Source organism: Manis javanica, chromosome 17 (genome assembly GCF_040802235.1).
Source record: "Manis javanica isolate MJ-LG chromosome 17, MJ_LKY, whole genome shotgun sequence".
Lineage (NCBI taxonomy): Eukaryota > Metazoa > Chordata > Mammalia > Pholidota > Manidae > Manis > Manis javanica.
Window position 1 is genome coordinate 32,845,635 of NC_133172.1, and position 20,093 is coordinate 32,865,727.

The window sequence follows — 20,093 nt, forward strand, 5'->3', positions numbered from 1 at the left end:
TGGAAGCACCCCAAATTCTGAATATTGAAGCAACTCTGCTGGCTGAGTGTTCCCCTTCTGTCCCTTACATCAGGAATGGGGCCTGCCATGTGTTACACATGACATGCACATAATTACAGATGACTGAGTTCATACGAGATGCAACTGTGATTACAAGATGATGTGACCCCTGGCCTCTCTGCATCCATGTCCTAATAGATGTTGCTGTGTCAAGATTCAGCTACACCTAGCAAGCTGGATGAGGTCCACCTGGGTCCAACAAGGAAAGATCCACTTGTGTGTCCCCAACAGAGTGCCACTTGTCTTCAAGCCCTCCATGGAATGTAAGTCAACAGCCGATCCTGTAATTGCCCTCTGCCAGGTAAACAGACAAGGACCCCAAACAGAAGATGGCCTATTCCTGTTGGTGTTTTTAAAGGCCCTCATGTCCCCCATCCCTGTTGCCCTGGCTTTAGAGAGAGGGCTGGAGTCAAGCTGACAGGCAGTCCCTGAGTCTTTTTTAAATTTGAGTTCAGATGGATGTAGAAACATAAGGAACCAAATCATATGTTTAAAGTTAAGAGGAAACCAGCCTTAGCAAGGAACTATAACTCTGGATTTAGCCTCGGTGAATTTTCCTTCTCTGGGATTTCCTGTCCCTTTTCTGGATGTTTCTATCTATCAAATATTCCCTGGCAGTTGGTTTAAGGCCATCACATCAACTCTGTGCTGAAAGAAAGCCTTACGTAGTACTTGGGCTTAGCTGTTAAAATATCAGCGGTTGCTGAATGGTGTGGACCCAAAGTCAGGCTTACATGACACAAGCTCCAGCCTGTGTCTATCCGCCCTTAATGGAAAGAGAGACCAAATGTGAAGCCTGGGTTTAAAGAACCATCCATGACAATAAAGGCCAGCACTACCCTAACAACTGCCTGGGGGCTGGTGACAGTGGGGCTGGTGGGGGAAGGTCCTTAAGGAATGTGCAGTAAGTGAACCCAAAAGTCTGTCTCCTGCAAAGTTTTAAGGCTGCAGTTAAAATTTAACAATTTTTTTATGTAAATCATCTGGTATACTCAATTGCATGGGTTGGGAGGGGGCACAGGGAGGGAACAATGGCCTGGGATTAGATAATTTACTTAGTGCTAAAATTCCAGGAAGTTTGTGTTGATCTGGGCCTTGATCTTGTTACTTTTAGCTCAAATCTAAATTTTTATCTTCCTATTATAGTTGAGAGGACATTTTTTTACTTAGTCATTTTTACAGTTGTAATTTTTACCCCCTTTCATCGAATAAAGAGCTGTTAGATTAGCAGCTCTTAGCATGGAGATGAAAATATTGGTAGGGCCCAGTGGGCCCAGTTTTGTTTATTCTAACGGAGCTGTCTTTGATCTAAACATATTTCCTGGGGTCTGGACGAGATGACCTAATTCCTGTCTTATCCGTCTCCACTTTCTGTGAATCTCAGATTGTGCTTTGTGGAACCCTTTGAAATTCACTTTACATTTTTTCCCACTTTGTTACCCCCTCTGACATTTGTTTCATTTGGGGTGGAGTGTGTAACTCCTAGTAAAGACTCCAATGTTTTATTTTTCTAACAGGACTGCGAAATTTTAACAGAGTGGAAGCTTTTTTCTTTTCTTTTCATCCTTTTCTTTTCCTTCTTTATCCCCCCTCTTCTTTTCTCTAGAGGTTCTCTCATTCTTGATGTTCACAAACACCAAAAACAATAAGCAAATAATCTGCTAGAAATTTATGTCAACTGCAAATCATCTTGAATATTCTGTAGGGATACTTTTTTTCCTAATTAGAAAAGACATTGTCCCCCAGTCCTAGAAACGTCAGGTGAAACTTGGCCTATGAGGAGTTAGTTTCAGGTATCTCCACCTGGTTTGCTAGAACCTGTCCCTTCCCTACTCTACCCCCCACCTCCCTCATAGCTACTGGGGGGAGGGAGGGTCTTTGGTGGCTTGCTTAGTCATTGGCCTCTCTTCTTCCATCCCCAGGTGCTTGTCAATCACCAAATTGCTCTTCCAAGTATATTTTCCAGAAAGAAGGAAGCCGGCAGAGATGGAAGGAAAAAACACAAAGGAATACAAAAAAAAAAAAAAAAAAGACATAGGGAGAGAAGGGACAAGAGGAAAAGGCTAGAGAATGAGAATGACACAGTGAGACAGAAGAGAAAAAAATAAGCACATAGTTACTTAAAAAAAAAAAGAGATGGAAAAACCTCAAGTTGCTCACATTTGTAAATTTTGGGTGATGGGCACAAGGGGACTTGTGACATTATTTGCTGTATTTTTCTGTATTTTCTTTGTAACAGCTCTTCACATTTTTAAAGACGGAAATGGTAGGAAAATGACACCAAGATGAGTATTTTTAGTTCAAACTGTAGTGAACTTAGCTATCATCATTCCAGGCAGCGACAGCCCAAGGAAATTCCGTTCCCATTGATTCTAAAACTACCTCGACGCACCTCAAGCTTCATAGGCGAGAGGAAAGGATAGAAAGCAGGGCGAAGCTGCGCGGGAGAGGGCAGAGGTGGTGCGTTCACATATTCGGCTTCAAAATAAACCCGGTCGCTTTATAAATATAAATCCATTTCTCCTCTGTTGGGCTGAGCCGGCAGGCTGAGGGTATTTATCACACAGGGAGGCGAAGCGGGGCTCAGGACGATCTCTTGTTTCAGAATGAACGGAAAGGGGCTTGGGCAGGTAACGATCAATAGGTTGGAAAGTCGATCGACAGACGGATAAGGAGGGGCAGCGGGAGGGGGTGGAGGGAGAGACCCCCAGACCCCCAGGCGCCGACCTCTTCCTAAGGACCTCGGTCGCCTCGGAAAGTCTGCCCAAACGAAAAGCTGCCTTTGCTCCCCTGAACTCACTTTCAGAACGCGCCAGAAGGGTCCAGGAGCTTGGTGGTGAGAGGGAACAGAAGAAATCGGCAGGCTCCCCGCCCGGGACCGCCGCCTCGAGGAAACGGAGGTGCAGCCCGGGATGGCCGGGGCCATGACCCCGCGGGCAGGCGTGTGGGAGCCCCGGGACCCGAGCGGGGGCGGGGACCGCGCGGCGGCGCTCGGAGGAGAGCGGGAAGCGGGGCCAGTTGCCGGCGGGCGCTCGGAAGGGCATCGGGGCTCAGCCCACTCACCCCCTTGGAGAGGCGCGCGAGGCGCAGGGGCACGGGGGCGGTGTGCGTGGCAGGGAGCCCCCCTCGGTGGCCGGCAGCTCTGAGCCCCCGGCCGGTCCCCAGGCTGCGTCCCGGGACGCAGAGACCGTACGCGCAGAGGCGCCCCGCTCCTAACAGCGCGCAGGCCCGGGGCACCCCCCCCCCTCCGCTCCTCGCTGTGCCCGGCCGTAGGAGGGGGATGGACGCCTCCTGCCCCACGAAACCATGCCCCCTGGGAGCGCGCAGAACCGACTCCTGGCCAGTGTTCGGCCTTCTCTCCGTCCCCACTCCTGAGCAGAGGGGTCTCTCTTGGGGCGGCGTGGCACGGATCGGGAGCGCAATGGAGAAATAGCGTCCTGTTAGTGTTCGCGTGCCCAAACCTCGGGAGGATCGTCTGTCTCGTGCCGCCGCGCCCGCCCAGCCCCGCATTGTCCCTTTCCGGAACGCCGACCCTGGGCCCCCGGGCTGAGCCGGCGCTGCGGGGGCCCCCTCGGCGCCCGGACCACCCAGCCTGGGCAAGCGCGCACCGAGTGGTCTCTCTGACCCCGAGTGGTCTCTGATTGGCCTGAGCCCGGGTGGAAACTTCTCCTGGAAGGTAGCCCCGACGCTTCTCCCCTCCCTGGGCGCAGGGCCACGGGCTGCCGGCGGTTCACCGCCTCCCTGAAAGAAAATTTTCACCTACCCTTCCAGACACCAACTTCCACCCTGAGCGTTTGCTCACCCCAAAATAGTGCTCAGGAGAAAAACCTGTTTCCCCTAGAACAAAAGGGAGAGGAGAATCAGATTGGATTTTGATGAGAGATATTTAAGTCAATTCTACATAATCTTTGTGATGGACTTTTTCTTACAAATACGCATGTGTGTTTAAATGCCTGAAAGACTGATTAAATAAAGAACATGTTGACCTCTCTGGGCCGGGGCCCAGTTTCAGAGTCAGATTATATAACCCCGCTGCACCGCCAATTCTTCAGCAATGCTGCTTTCTGCGGCCTGAGACAAAAACCACTGAGTCAAAGGAGTGAAACAGGAGCAGTTAAAATAAAGCCTAAATGGGCACAAATGTCCTGCTTTAAGGAAATTTACCTGTACGGATGAAACCTCTCATAACAACTTTTTATTTCATTTTTTCTTTGTGGTGGTGGTGGTGGTGGTGGGTGTGTGAAGAGTGGCCAAATAACAGATATTGGGAAAACATCTAGATTGTCCAAATTAAAAGAAAACACAGGCCCATGCAAACCTGTTTCTGTTATGCCTTTTACAATTCCTTACTTAGTGAGAAAGACAGACACACTCACATACATAATTTACTGGTGCCTGGGGAAATGTTAAAATACATTTTGGGGCCTGATTAAATAGAAATGTACTCTAAAAACACAGACACGGTATTTTGTGTTATCTGTTGCAAAAAAAAATGTATTTGATTACTTGAGTAAAATTACAGTATCTCTGTTGTTAGTAAGTATTAAATGTTAAAGAACTTGGACCCCCCCCCCCCCGTTTCCTTTCAACTTTCCGAGAAAGTGCATGTAACAGTCCAATTTTTTCTTCCATACCTAATACAAAATAAACAACCACTATACCTGCTCTCTCGATCAAGAAGAAGCATTTGCTCTTGTAAGGAACATATGTACATTTTAATCAAAGTGATATTTCTTATTGTATATACACAAGAGCATCTACATTTTCTCCACTGAAGGTTGTTCAAGATGCTATACTTAGCAGCATTGTGAAATTCCAGCACACATTTTCTATTGTGAATATACCTACAAGGCAAAATGTTACGTCTCAGTTTCAACTACCAAAACAACACTTGTATTTTCTCTAAAGAATTCTGCGTGCTTATTACTGTACAGAAACTTATTAACATTGAGTACAACAAGTAAAAAGCACAATACAAATAACAGTTCAAAACGGAAATGGTTAAAACCTACAAAAACAAAAAAAAAGGGTTGAAATTTAGAATAAAAATTAAAAAAACCCAAACCTTTCAAAGAACCACTGTTCAGTCTGTACTTTCAGTCCTTTCCTTATATTTGTTTCAAAAGATTAGACAATGTATTTGCTGATAAAATTTTCCAGCAGGATCAAAGTGTACATTTATATACAGACTTTATTAGGGACCTAATGCATCACTGAGGCATTGCATCAACACCAGATTCATATTAAACTGGAAATAGAAAATAAGTTAATGCCAGATTAAGACCGCCTAGCAGGGCAACTTGAAATTGCCATAAATGTTACAGCAAGTTTACAGCACTCTAGTCAATTAGTATTTAGTTCAAAATACAGAAGACCAAAGTTAATGCTTGCATTGTTTGCAAAGCAAGGTTATATCACTAATAAATAAGCTTTCTTATAACTCTAGAAGTTAAACAAGGTACAAAAGAATGTCTTCATAATGTTGTAGTTCAGAGATCTGGGGGAACCAGAAGGTGGGGGGATGGAAGGGGCAAGGACTAGGAGGCAACCATGGGTGTCATTCTGAACAGGAATGCCATTCCTCCAGCCAGAGCTGCTTTAACTAGTGACAATCTCTTTGCTGTCCTCCACGAAGCGGGTGAAACGGAAGTTAGTTCCGTTCTCGCTGCTGGCCATTTTCTCCAGGCCCGCCAGAGGAGCATTGGGCTCTGAGTTCTGGAGCTTCTCCAGATTTCCCGTCAGCCCACTAATAGGTGAGCTGCTCCCACTGCCGAGGCTTCCAGGAATTGGAGGGATGCCACCATTCTGAATGACGGAGATCTCATTGGCCTTCATCGCCAGCCCATTGGAGAGTGCTGCTGCATACTGATTCCAGAAACTGGAAGGATCCCCACTTCCTGACCTTGCCGCCAAATCCTTCTGGAACATTTCTGGGAACTTGATGGGATTGCCACCTAGAAATGTCATGGGGCCATCCACAGAGAGCCGCCGGCCCCGTCGTGCTGGGGTGCTATTCCACATGTGAGTGCCCATGTGTACCTGAGATTAGGGGAGAGAGAGAGAGACAGAGAGAGAGAGAGACAGAGAGAGACAGAGAGAGAGCGAGAGAGAGAGAGAGAGAGAGAGAGAGATGGGGGTGGGGGGAAGGGAATGATGGGAGAGAGAGGAAGGGAGAAGCTTAATAGTTGAATCTGTCTCAACTCATATCCCAACACCCTACAAAGCAAGTGGCCTGAGTGTCTATTCTTATTATGTGCCAGACAGTGGAAAGGTAACGGGAACCATCCAGTCCCGTCGACTGGTAATAAGGTGTTCACTCTCTGTAGCCCTGGGCTGCCTGGCCTCTTCCTGGGCTAAGATGCTTTACTTACTTTTTTTTTTATTACCCGTATTTAGCTTACAATGGCCTCAAGCAAGCCAGTCAGTTGCAGATAGTTCCTTCCAGGGTTTGAATTGTTATGTCCACTCTCATTGCAATGTAAGTATTGTATCTGACACTCTTTACCCTATATATGTCCTTTTTAGATGGGAAGAGAGTACCCCTTGCTGATTGCCCATTGGAGGGCCCGTGCATGGAGAGAAAAGCCAGAAAGTAATTATTCATCTCACATTACTGGCAGCAATCTCTAGAGAAATACTCTGTCAACAGAAAAATGTACACAGTAAGAGCACTCAACTGTTGCTTTAGAACTTAAGCATATTTGCTTTATTTCCAACACATATCTGTAGGAAATGTTGTATAATCAATTATCATAATACCCATTAGCAGAGCAGTGACATTACTGTTTTTAGAAAAACAAACCACGCTGGACTGCATAGTTATGAAAAATAGATGCACACGCAGAGGAGAACTGTAATTATTAAGTGATACGGGCAGTACACAGGCCACATGGAGGTCTTCAATCAATACCCCATGGCAACGACGGGCTGTCTTACTTGGTAGGTAAAGCAATTCATTTGGTGCACTTAGCGAGACAACAGAGATAGGCCGCTGCTTCGCTTAGGTACCAAATTATTCAATGCACTCTGACATCCAGCAAGCGGCAGCCTGTCCTGGCCCTTGCCATAATTCTGACCCTCCTAGGTACCCCTATTTCTCCAGTCAACCACCTGCAGCAGGTACCCTTGTGAGCACTCTCCCTGACTAGCTGGGCTGAGAACTCTGGGAGCATGCCTTACAAGTCATCAGTGGCACCCAGAGGAGGGCTGATAGGGAGGTGGGGGAGGGACAGATGGAGAGAGGTACCTTCAGATTGCCTTTTGTTGTGAAAGCTCTCCCACAGATAGTGCAAGCAAAGGGTTTCTCTCCAGTGTGAGTTCTCTCGTGAATCTGCAGGGCGCTTGATGAGGAGAAGGTTTTGCCACATGTGTTACAGTAGTGCTGTTTGGGAGTTCTCCTGGGCAGAGCTGGGAGCAGACCTGGGGACGTGGTGGAAGATGACAGAGGCCCAGAAGGGACGTGGCTGGTGGAGGAGTCCTTACTGTCCTGAGGAGTGACATGCACAAAGCCGTTGACCTCTGTTTTGATGAGAGATGACAACGAGTTGGCGGGAATCACCACCGAGTTCTGATTGGGGCCGAGGTTGGAACTGGGCTCAAAGAGCTGTGATGGTAGATCTCGCATCTGATGTGTCAACATGTGCTGCTTCAAATTACCCTTTGTGGAAAAGCCACGATTGCAAACTGTGCAAATAAATGGTCTCTCTTTGGTATGACTTCTATAGTGAATGTCCAAGGCACTCTGACAAGCAAATGTTTTGCCACAAATGTCGCAAGCAGTGTTTTTAAATTTACCCCGGTCTCTGAAAGGGAAGAGGATCCCCAGAGAATCTTCTTTGATGATTTTCTCTGCATGACTAGATGTCAAATCCAAAGCCCCACCATTCACTGGGGTGGGGGACAAACCATTGGCAAACTCACTCGGTATTGCTCTCTGTGGCTTCTCCTCCATGCTGGGTGACTTGTGGAATTCCTGGGTGCTGTTGGCTGGGGACAGAGCCTGCATGGAAGAGGTAGACTCTGAGATGGCCGGGCTGCCAGCACTCTGGCTTTCCATGTCACCACCCACTGAGGATGAGTCATTGGTCAGGACATCCCCCTCGACTGACCCGTTCTCCACCGACTTCAGGCTAGCCTGCAGCTGCTCTGCCAGGCCGGCATTGATCATCTTCATCTGATTTTCCAAAGCAGCAATGCTTGACATCTCGAGGGGCAAAGGTGAAGAAGATAAGCTGTCTTGGGATGCGTCCGCGGACTTGGGCGTATGGGGGACGCTGCCCTCAGGACAGTCTTCCATGTTTTCATCAGAGAAGTTGTCCAGGTCGTCAAAATTTTTCTCATCAAAGGAGCCTGTGTCAGACTCCATGGACTCAGGGTAGCTGTCGGGGACTGGGGTATTGGGGATCTGGCCTCCCATATGCATTCGAATGTGCTGCTGTAGGACGACAGCATTCGTGAACTTCTTCTGGCAGATGGGGCAGGAATGCTGGACTCTGAGGGGGGGCATAGCACGATGGACACTGTAATGGGTCTTAAGGTTCCCTTTCGTGGTAAAAGCACGGCCACAGATCTTGCACTTGAAGGGCCTCTCCCCGGTGTGTGTCCGGTAGTGCATCTTCAAGGCGCTCTGGCAGCTGAGCACCCGGTGGCAGATGATGCACTCGTTGGGGTCAGTGGCCTTCTTGTCAATGTTTTCTACCAGCTGCTGAAGCTTGGACGTCTCCGATGCCTGGGCTGAGTCTAAAAGTCCCCCAAAGGGAAACTTTGCCTTGAACTGCTCGGACATGAGTGGCAACAAAGGGTTGGTGAAGGTGGTGGCACTACCCGGGCCACAGTCTGCCGCTGGGGAGCTCAGAGTGCTACTGCTCACTGCTGGGGCCGAGGTGGTGACCATGCTGCTCTCTTCATTTTTGCCACTGGAGGGTGGCACAGTGGACCCTTCAGCTTCCTCTGGGAGCCCACCCAGGCTTCTTGTGGCTGGCTCAGGGATCCCAGAATCACTTTTGACTGAGCCTGGGGGGCTGGTGGCAGAATGGCTGATAGGGATTGGGGCTGGCTCTTCTGTCTTGATGAAGGGTGTGAGGCTCGGGAGGGTGGGGGGCAACGGCAGGCCCACTGAAGTGGTCAGAGTGGGCAGGACTGGTTTGGTGTCCAGCCAGCTGGTAACTGGCTTTTCTGGAGGAATGGACATGCCATATGGGATGCCGGTACTAGTGGGGATATTGTCCAAATGCTCAGGCACGGGATAGGGGTTCATCTGGATATGAGGGTATTTCTCTTTGTGACGCTGAAAGTGGACTTTGAGGTTCCCCTTGGTGGAGAACCTGTTTCCACAGATGTTGCACTTGAACGGCCTCTCTCCGGTATGGGAGCGCAGGTGGATCTGCAAGGCACTGTCACTCCCAAAGACCTTCGCACAGAACCTGCACTTGTGTTTGAAGAACGCCTCATCCGAAGTGCCTTTTGCTTCAAAGGCGGTGACATTTGGTGGCTTGCTTTTTCTTTGCTGGGCCAAGGCAGACAAGGAATTTAAATCCTCTGCAGTTGTTCCGATGTTGGGCAAAGGGCTGGGGAAAACCGAGTTAGCAGGGGCTGGCTGAGGTAGAAGTGGATTAGATGCAGGACTTAATAAACTGCTTATTGCAAAAGCTGGTGAGGATGATGCTGAGACTGCTGGGTTGCTGGCATGGGAGGCACCAGCGCTCGAAGCCACTTTTTCCGAGGACGGGGTGGTCATGGCTGCCGCCAAAATGTTAATGTTGGGAGAAGAGCCACTGTCGGATGGAACGATGGCGTTGCCAGAGCTGCTCTGAGGTAGCTGGATTGGGGGTAGCTGTTTCACACCGCTGATGCTGGCAGACTGGCTAGCGAGGCTCTGTGCTAATCCAGCTGCTGCTGCCAGCTGCTGAGACAAATGGGAGCTTAGTGTGGACAAGGGGTTGGCAGATGTCCGCAAAGTCCCTTGAGAAGGACTAGAAGGTGTTGGCAAGTCTGCGTTCTGAGAGGCCAACAGCAGTATTTGGTGGCGAATCTGCTCAATCAGCTGCAGCTGGTGGATCTGCTGCTGCTGAAGGGCCAAGAGCTGCTCCATCAGGGCGGGGACGGCCAGCTTGCCCCCGGGGGCCCCACTGCACCTCGCTTCCTGGGAGAACTGGGCCACCGCCACCTTGGTGCTCTGCAGGTTCTCGATGATCACGTTGCTGTTGATCACGGAGAAGTTGCCCAGCGTCGTCAGGTCCCCAAGTTGAGGTAGAGAGGTTGTGATGGTTGAGGTACCTGTGGAGCAGCTGGTGCTGCAGCTCGGGGTGGCCCTGCTGCCTCTGTTAGCCCCCGGGGCCTCCACCTCCATGGACTCCTCCCTGTCAAGCACGTGGCATTCTGGAAGGTCGCTGCCTTCTCCTTGATCTGTTTTGTTAATGGTGTCATTCATTTGTTCTTCGGGATGATCGGGAGTGGGGCTGGGAGAGAAGGTTGCAGGTGGGGAGGCAGGACTCTCATTGACGATTAAAACTAATTGGTTTTTAGTACAGCTCTTCTTGTGGAGCAGAAGATCTGACAACTCAAAGAACTCCGCACAGCACCGGCCACAGACGTGGGCATCCTTGCTCTTAGTGGTGCGAGTCGGCTGACCCTTCTCTGTGTCTCCTGCAAACATCAAAAGGCGCAGGGTTAGACAGGAGCCAGGCCACACAGAGTCACCTAGGACTTAAAAAGAAACATAAAGAGGTTGATCAATTGTTTTCTACCTGCAAAACTCAAAACTATCCCCCCAGCAAACCAGTCAATATCACCTAGGAATGCTCATTATTAAATTTTAAGGAAGTGGAAGAATTCCTATCAATCTGGTATCTCCAGGAGCCATGGCCTTCAGATAATCCATCAAAATATAAAATACTATGAACTGAAGACATCGGTGCATAATGAAATTTCATAGCAAAATATTGATTTCCAATATTTTATGCATCTTATTGTCTACTCATCCAGAGAGGGCCCAGCAACCATTCTGAGACTTATTAGGCTCCTGAGTTCCTGTCAACCTTATTCATTTTCAACTGATTCAAAGATATCTGTGACAGTTTCTTCTGTCACTAAACTAATTTGTAGTTATTCAGGTTCCAATCAGTTGTTGACAAAGGAGGAAAAAAAAAAAATCACCAAGCTGAAGACTGACAACTTGAAAATCACCTCCAGCCCCTACCTAGAACCTGAGCTAAGTCTGATCCCTGACATACACACTTAAGTCACATAGTAACAAATCCTCCAGACAGCTCCTCAGGACTCAGTTGAATACAAAAGAGAAAACACATACACACCAAGGACAGAAACACAATGATCATAGTCTGTTACAAGGCCTGCCCGGCACCTGTTTATCACCCCATGGCATATTTATTTTTCAAATTAAAGAATGCAGCCCTGGCTACCCACCCACTACTCACAGAATATATGCCACAATGCTCCAAATGACAACATTATGTCTCTAAATATCTCATCAAAAATGTTCTTCATATCTATAAAAACAGGCACAAGATTCACATTTCTGATTAAACATCAACTTAAAAAAGGATGTACAGTTAAAGGGTAGTGAAGAAATAATTCTTGGTTTACAGTTTGGAAATGTTGTGCAATTCTCCTGGTTCGAATGCCTTTAAAAACAGTTTGCTCTTAACTGTTATCAATTGTTTAACAGATTGTCCTGAACCTTTCATTATAAAAATCCTTTTATTTCATGTTTGTTTCCACTGGTTGCTCAGATTTCTTCTCACTAAGATCCATTTGTAAATTAAACATAAAAATCTCCAACTCCAAGCTAACATCCTATTCAAAGACAGGATGGCGTCCCATTGTTTGCCCAGCATGGGGAACACCAACTTCTGTTGTACAAATGGTGTGTGGTCATCTCCGAAGGCTGTGAAAAAAAAAAAAAAACTGTTTAATTCAAGGATTACCTCCCTGCATGCTTTTCTGCAGAACTGAATCAGATAATAGTTAGTTTCCATGACTTCCAAATTGAATCTCCCAGAAAACTTGCAGGGGAAAAAAAGTAATTACAAATATGAATAAATGCAAACTTAAAATGCTGCTTTTCGTAAACTTTAAGTCAACTCAAAAGAGCCAACCCTTTGCCTTTTTGGAGTAAACATCAAATAAAGCCTGAGTAGTTTTGCATTCCAGAAAATATAATTAATACCTAAACACTAACTTCTGAGAATTCTTTAACTCTATCTACCTGGAGTGATGCCGAAGTTGAGAAGCCCTGGCAAAGTATGCCAAATGTGTGCACACTTTATTTACTGGAAGTGTTAAAATTTGAGTACTTAAGTTACACTTAACAAGCTAGCTTTCCTAATACCCATCTTTTAATCTCCACAAGCATACAGTATCTCCACAAAATGCATTAACAGTACTAAACAAGTATTTGTCGTAGAAAATACCAATAATGATTCGTTTTAATGTTTAATCACCCTAATTGGCACCGGATTCCTATGCACATTCAAGGTGCTGTTTTAAGCACTTTCTGTCTTTCTCCCTGCCTTAAAATGATATAAACAAAATATTAAATGAAATTCACTAAAGTTACGTTGCTTAACTTGGGACAAAAATAATGTGACAAAAATTCTGTTTAAAGCTTCTTATTTTGACAACCAATTTTAAATGATGCATCCATTTCAGATGCTTATTTTAAACTAGGAAATGCAATTCCTAATATATTCAACAGAAATGTTATTTCTTTCTCTTTGCACATTTCCATATGTAATGGTTATGTTTCCATCTACTTTTACAGCCAATTATGAAGGAACAAAAGCTATTCTGTTTGTTCACACATTTTCAACAAAATGCATTAAAACTATTATGTCAGCATGTTCTATTAAGCTCTGCATTCAGTGGAAAATACTTTTCAACCAGCTCACATTTATCAAAACATAAAGCCACTTTAAAACACAGTTTTGCTTGGTCAGCTGGGCTTAGACAAATAATGACAGATTCAGAACTAAATAACTAGCAAGGGAAATCAGAAAACTGACTTCATCAATTGTACACATTACAATGTAGTTGCTTCAAATATTTAGCACATCTGTGATCACGATTAAAAGGGCATTTTAATTCTTTATAACTTGCAAACATCTGATATTCTCATAATATATAGAGAAAATAAAAAGGTTACTTTACAGGATTTTAGCTGATTATTGCTTTCCTGTTCTCGAATTCTACATTTGTGCTGCTTCAAGACTCACTTGAGAATTTTCAAGCTTTTCAACCTGAACCTTTTTATATTTAGGCGTGTGCTAACTGGTAGGAAAATATAGATGCTTAAAAATAAACGCCTCCTTGCTTCTAAGAAAGACACTGTGCTAAAAAGCTGCCCATATTTTAGCTTAGATTTTCATACCATTTTCATAAACTGACATTTGATTTCACTAATTTAATTTTCTGATGTTTATGAACACCAGAAAAAAAAATTCCTGGTACCTATTTTGATTTATTTCAAAAGCAGGTGTCGCTACACTGTAATAGTTCTTAACTTTAACTCTATCTGCATTCTGAACAGAATTCCAATGAAGCCGCTTAAAAAAAAAAAAAAAGACAAAACATGAGGACTAGTTTGAATCCCTAACTATACCCCATGGGAATCTTTTAAGTTGTAATAAGATACACACATACAAACTAACTTGTTCAAATTCATTTTCTGATGGTCTGCTACCTTGTATCTCTCTCAATAATCTGTTACACAGTATTGCACTGCAACTGGTGACCTCATTGTAGTAAATACAGTTGCCTGATTCCCTGCACTCTTGTGAAAATAATATTCTAGTTCCTTTTCTACAGATTTTATATAGAAATTAAAGTAATTCTGTCATCCTGGTTACACAGGAAAATGTAAGTAGTGGTTTTCTAAGTATGTACACCCAAAAAGATAGTCGGAAATTTCTGTTTTTTTGTTTTTTGGGTGTTTTATTTTTATTTTTTTGGAGAGGGAGGGGTCATTTTACAGCTCTATCCAATTTATACTAAAATTCCAGATGTTTTAGTTCTTGTACTACTTAGGTACTTGAAGCCAATTCAAGTTTGTCAGTTTTTCATCCTCTGAACCAAACATTGCAGAATAGGAGGCAGAAAATTGAAGTGTTCCACTGTATCTGTCTACTGAGAAAACAAAAATAACACTATGCCCCACACAGAAAGGTTTAGCCAGCCAAGAAAAAAAACAAAACAAAACAAAACAACAACCCTACTCTACCACATTTAGTTTCCCTTTTTTGGAGCTCCTGAGAAGGAGCCTCACTTCACTACCCATTACCTTAAGATCGCATTAACATTTTTAGTAGAACCTCTCATGACTGCGATTTTGGAGCCTATCATTTTAACAGGCTGTTCCCTTTTGTAGACCAATTTTGAAGGCTATCACAAATATTTTTGATCGATGGGTCTTTTATCTTTTTTTTGCACAGACCTGGGAAAAGCCTGAATCTGAACGTCCAGCTTAAGATTCCTAGGAAATCTTAAACACTACAACATATGCTGTGCATATTTTCTGTAATGTCTTGTTTCCTCTATGTGATATGCAACCAAATGACAAATTTACTGGTACCCTTCAAGTTTCCTCAGTGTTTAGACCAGGATTAGTATACTCTTGAACAGAACACAAGTAAAATCTCTGAGGGGAAAAAAAAAACCTACCACAAACAAGACACTCCCTTAAAATAGTGACCCAAGCCCACCTAATGCACATAGTAAATGAAAGGGGGAAAATGTCTTCCCCTTGGATGAATCAAACTGAACACTAGATGGGGTTCCAGTTGCAAGGGTTTCAAAAACTTCTTTGTGGCTTTCCTATTCCAGTGACGCGTAAAAGAGAGACTCCTTAAGGCTAGATCTAAACTTTGACTACATAAACATTGGCAAAGGCACAAGAAACTAAATCCCTGTTGTTTGAGGGTAAAACTGAGCTATGGGAACTACCTGTCAATCTTCCCCTTTGGGGGTCTGGCATCTGAGGGTGACAGGGGAATAAGGTTAGGAAAAGAAGCCAGGCTGATAAGGTGAAACTAAAATAAACTACTAACTTCCTGCTAAGTGACTAGCAAGACTTAATTTTGGGGTCACTGGGAAGATACTGAAGGACATATTATGATCTGGACCTTGTCACCTCTGCAGGGGAGGAGGCTAGCAAAGGTTAAAACAGCTCGGCACATCTAGCTTTTCTAAAGCCTGGCACATGCTTTTTCCTTTTGGGGGGAGGGGTATTGGTTCTTAGGATAATTTACCATCTCCGCTAAACTGCTGAATTACTTGTTTTGGTAATCTAAGAATATTTTGGAAGATACGGCTAGCTGCTGCACCAGGATATGTCTTAGAAAAGCCAAACCAGGACGGCAGAAGGAATCTATTCTGGTTACTATGTAGAACTTGGCTTTCAACAATTTCAAAAAACTTAAGGAACTACTAGTCTACCTATTTTGTCCTCGGGTTCACAATAAGATCTCCACATTTCAAACGTGGCTTTCTGCCTTCCAAAGGATTGTGTGTTGGCAAAGACAACTTGCTATCTGCACATGTATAAAAAAAGGAAATAAAATCCTCAGAGAATAACCTATACATTGGCACTGGTACCTAGCAGCTCTTAAGATAAACTGAATGGAAAATAAACCACGAAACATTCAGTATTTCAAATTCACTTTCACACATGCTCTCTCATGCCTAGTTACACTTTGCTTGTGTATATGTGTTTGTTTTTAACATTTTAAGAAGTATATGCAGCCCAAAGTGAATCCCAAAAAAGAGTTTGCATTTTCTCATCCAGAATCTTCCACTATGCCACAAACTTAAAACAGGCCTGATTAAACATGAATTCTTTCCAACTGCCTTATCTTGCAGGTGTCCGTTTTTCAAAAAAAGCAATTAATTATAGTTCTCTCTAACCTTTTGGGCCCAGAAATCAATGTGTTGCCATTAAGCTGCTCACAATGAGTAAATTACTTTGGTAACTAATAGAATTTCATTATTAATATAAATAACAGGAAATTTTATGGTACTTTATATGACAGTCAATGTTTTATCTGCAGTTCAAGATATTTTTATCTTTCTTCCAATATTATCTTTTCCTCGACAAAGGTGAGTGCCAAAATACTTTCTTAGCAAATGGAGTCTGAAGGGCCATCCATATAGTTACAGCAATCTTAAAAACACCATCCAAAGAAAAACCTAACACATACACACACATCCCTCAAATCCAATTTGTAAAAACCTACACATAAAATCATTAGATTCTAATATTTCCTTTCCTCAGAATTATTTATCTTGGTAAGTAATTTCTCCAATGGCAATCACCTTCCTACAGATAACTCAAGACTTATTAAATAGCATTTAAGAGACAAGTAATATGTGCCATAACCGTGGTTTCATGAGAAACAGAAAAATCCCCAAGTTTATTCTAGGGTGTTTCTGGTATTCCAGCTGTACCAAAGTAAAATTAAAATATGAATATTGTAAGATGGACCAAGTAATCCTGTTTCCTTGAACTTGTTCCAATTAAGTTATTGGTGTGGCTGTTGAGTATGGTTCCGGGTTTCTTTGTATGCACACACACACATACACACACACTCACACACATGCATGACACACAGCACAGCAGCCCTGGCTGCCTTCAGCCTTGAGAGTTGTCCTTCTGGGCTACTGGAACTGGGCTCTACGAACTTTTCTAGGTCCCACTCTGGGCAGAAGTCATAAAATTTCTAGCAGATGAGAGCACAACTAGATTTAATTCAGTATGTTCAGTATTTCGTTTTCGTATTTTAAGACCATTTCAAGATGGTTACTTTAAAAGTAACCATATTGTTTGAGTAAGGGTTTATCTTCTAAAAAAGTAACCTTTAATATTAATAGGTGTTAAAAAAAAACAAAAAACAACCCCCCTCCAAACCCAGCGACTCCTTGAAATGGAGAGAAGAGGGAGTTGCTGAATTCACTGCAGAGAAAAGTAGTGACTTTTTAAAGGTAACTTAGAGATATGTCATGTACTCGGTGCCATTACCTCCAACTATTCCCAAATAAAAGTAACTGGAGTATGTAAGGCCCTCCTGTAAGTCTGGCGTTGAGGAGGATTACTTGTGTACTAATATTATTACAACATTCTAAATCCTGTAACCTTACAAAATCTACCCTCTGGGCAGCTTCTCCCAAACTTATTGTTCAGCCATGTAAGAACAGTCATAACCTAAAACCATTACTACTATTACCAAAGAAAAGAGGGGGTGGGGAGAGGTGAGAAAGGAGACTGGGAGGGCTGTTTCCTACGGTGCCCCTAACAGTTTACTGCTTCTTAGGACAATGAACCAGCTTTGGGGGATAAAAAGAAAGAAGGAAGGAAGGAAGGAAGGAAGGAAGAGAGAAGAGAAAGGAAACTTGATTCAGTTACTTAATTAACTTACCTCAAAGCACAAATAAACTTTTTTAAAAAGTCCTAATAAATAATAATGGTAAAAGGTAGTGAACGCCTTTTATGCTATAGCTTTATGAGAAGCTTTAACTATTAAAAATTCCAGATTCAGTAGGACAGGAGAAAGGCCAAGATCTAGCAAGGATCATTTCTCTGCGAAGTCCAAGGCCTTTTTCTTTTTTTTTTGAAAATGTATAAAATCAGTACAAATTTACAAAAAATAAAATATAAAAAACATTCTTCTCCTCCCGTTTGCTTCTTTCTATGCAAACTATTCACTTTAACAGTATTACGGTGCATAAGGTCTCATCAGAAACTTTAGCAAAGATGGGTGGGGGGGCGAGAAGCAGAAGAAACCAGCTGAGAAAACCCGGAAAAATATTCGGCGTTGTTGCAGCGGCCTTAGTAATTTCACCTCGGTTTACCTCGCGTCCCCGGTTTCGCTTGTGGACGGAAATCGGGGTTCAGGGGCTCTTCTCAGCGGACTGAGAAATCGCAGAGGCTCTGGGTAAGGCTTCAAGCTTGATAAAGTACGGGGTGGGGACGCATTTTGTAAACAATTTTCTTCATCGGTCTCAGTTCTCCCCAGTTCTTAACAGGTCTCCCCCATCCCCCTTCGTCAGGCGTCCCCTTTCCCAAAAGCCGGGTGAAGGCAGTGGGAGTGCCTTCGCTTCTCTGCTTGAGTTCTGCGCGTCCCCGCGCCCCAGTCCTACCGAGAAGCAGGCCTCGGGGGAAGGAGCCGGGGACCATGGGCCCGGGCGGCCACAGAGTTGAGTGGTCAGAGGTGCCGATCTAAGGGCAGGCTACTGAGCGCTGTCGGGATCCAGCTCCTTCCCCCACACCCCAAAATGCTGCCCGGGACATGAGCATCCCCAAAGGCGCCCGGAACCCCCGCCAGAGTTGCCCCTCACCCTCCGCAGCCGAGAAACGAGCATCGTGCCGGGGACCCTAGCCCGGGCGCCGCTCCATCGCCCCCGGCGACCGGCCAAGGGAGCTCGGAGGCCCCTAAAGTGAAACACCTTCAAGGATAGGGAGGGATTCGAGGTGTCCTCTTCTCCGTAGCCCAAATTCCCTGCCAGGATCTCTCGCGCTCTCGGCCTTCGCTCCCTCACACAAACTTTGTTCTGGACTTGCTCATTCCCTTCGCGACCCTGCTTCGCGACCCCGCAGTTGTCGCCTCCATCGGAGAAAGCGAGTCCCTCTGCTTCAGGGGTATTCTCCTCTGGCTGATAGCCCCCCTGTTAAACGACCCTTATGACTCGTACGGGGTACCGCGATTCTCGGTGGCGCATACCGAATCTAGAGGTTTCTGGGGACAGGGAGTGACTGCCTGTGTTGGGAGAAAAGGTGCGGGGATAAACTTGGGTAGCCAGACCCGGCCCGCCCGCACTGTCTCGGGGGCAACCAGCCGCCAAGAGTAGTCCCCACCCCGGCCACGACCACAGCGTGCCAGGCGCCGGCGTCCCGACACAGGTCCCCACCTTCTTGCAGCTTTGAACCCCCAAAGGCACACCATCCCGCGGCGCTGGCCCAGGTGGAGCGCAATCATGGGGACGGAGCGGCACAGGCAGCTCCCCCACGCTCGGAGTTCAGCCCGGAGCGCCAAGTAAACTTCCTTCCCGCAGCCAGCAGCAGGGCCTGGGCGGCAGAGGCCGGCCCGGGGCCCCGGGTGCCGGGCGGGAAGCGCGAGGAACCCCGCTCCGGCGGGCGCGGACGGCCTCTGCCCACACCCGCACCCCGCCGCACACCCGGGCCCCTGCCCCGACTCGGCGGGTCCCGGGCTCCGCTCCCCGGAAAAGCAGGGCGCAGGAGCAAGGCCGGCATGCCCTCTCTCCTCCCCCTGGAGGTCCCAACGACTCCGGAAAGATCCTGCCGGGAGAAGTGTTTCCTTTCCTCGGGCCAGGGGAAAACCCAGCAAAGGTAAATTGAAATTTAAAAAGAAAAAGAAAAAGGAAAAGGAAAAACACGCCGAGCCAAAAAGGCGAGCAGAGACGCGGCGGCGGTGGAGGGGAGGTGGGCGCGGGGGCCAGCCGCGTGTGCGTGGGTCCGGGTGTGCGTGAGTGTGAGTGCGAGTGCGTGTGTGTGCGTGTGTGTGTCCGCGGCGCGGGCCGGAGCACTCACCATCTCGCCGGGGGAGCGAGGCCACTTCGGGGTCGGACTGGAAATGTTGAGGCTTCGCTTGCTTCCTCCGCGACATGCTGGCTCAAACATCAGCTGGGGCAGAATAAAAAATTACTAAAAAAAATCTTCTCAAAATTACGGAAATCGAGCGGCGGCGGCGGCGGCGGCTCCCCCCGCCCGCCGGCCCGCCCGCCCCCTCCCCGGCTCCCGGGCCCCGGGCGCAGCGCGCATGTGTCCTGCTATAATTATGATTATCAATAATGCATTGCGATTAATCATAGAGGGGCTCTTTGAAAGGCGATTGGCACCGGGCCAGCGCTATTCAAACCCGCTCGCCTTAATCAATTAGTTCGTGATTTGCTGCAGACCCCTGTCTCTCCGCGCGCTGGCCCAATAAGCCGGCCGCGGGGCTGGCTCTGCGCGCCGCGCCGCCCGACACTGGGTTAACCCTCTTCGCGACCGCCCGGGACTCCGCGGC

At 46.2% G+C, this 20,093-nt stretch overlaps 1 protein-coding gene across 1 annotated transcript; it reads right to left on the bottom strand.

The window, feature by feature from the left end:
* Window positions 1-4,756: 4,756 nt before the first annotated feature.
* On the bottom strand, window positions 4,757-19,822 carry SALL1 (spalt like transcription factor 1). The gene is made up of 3 exons (XM_073226969.1): window positions 19,616-19,822; window positions 7,307-10,704; window positions 4,757-6,099 (listed from the first exon to the last, which is right to left on the bottom strand). Exons 1-3 carry the CDS (start codon window positions 19,689-19,691, stop codon window positions 5,659-5,661), a joined length of 3,915 nt encoding a protein of 1,304 aa, XP_073083070.1. The 5' UTR covers window positions 19,692-19,822; the 3' UTR covers window positions 4,757-5,658.
* Window positions 19,823-20,093: the final 271 nt, after the last annotated feature.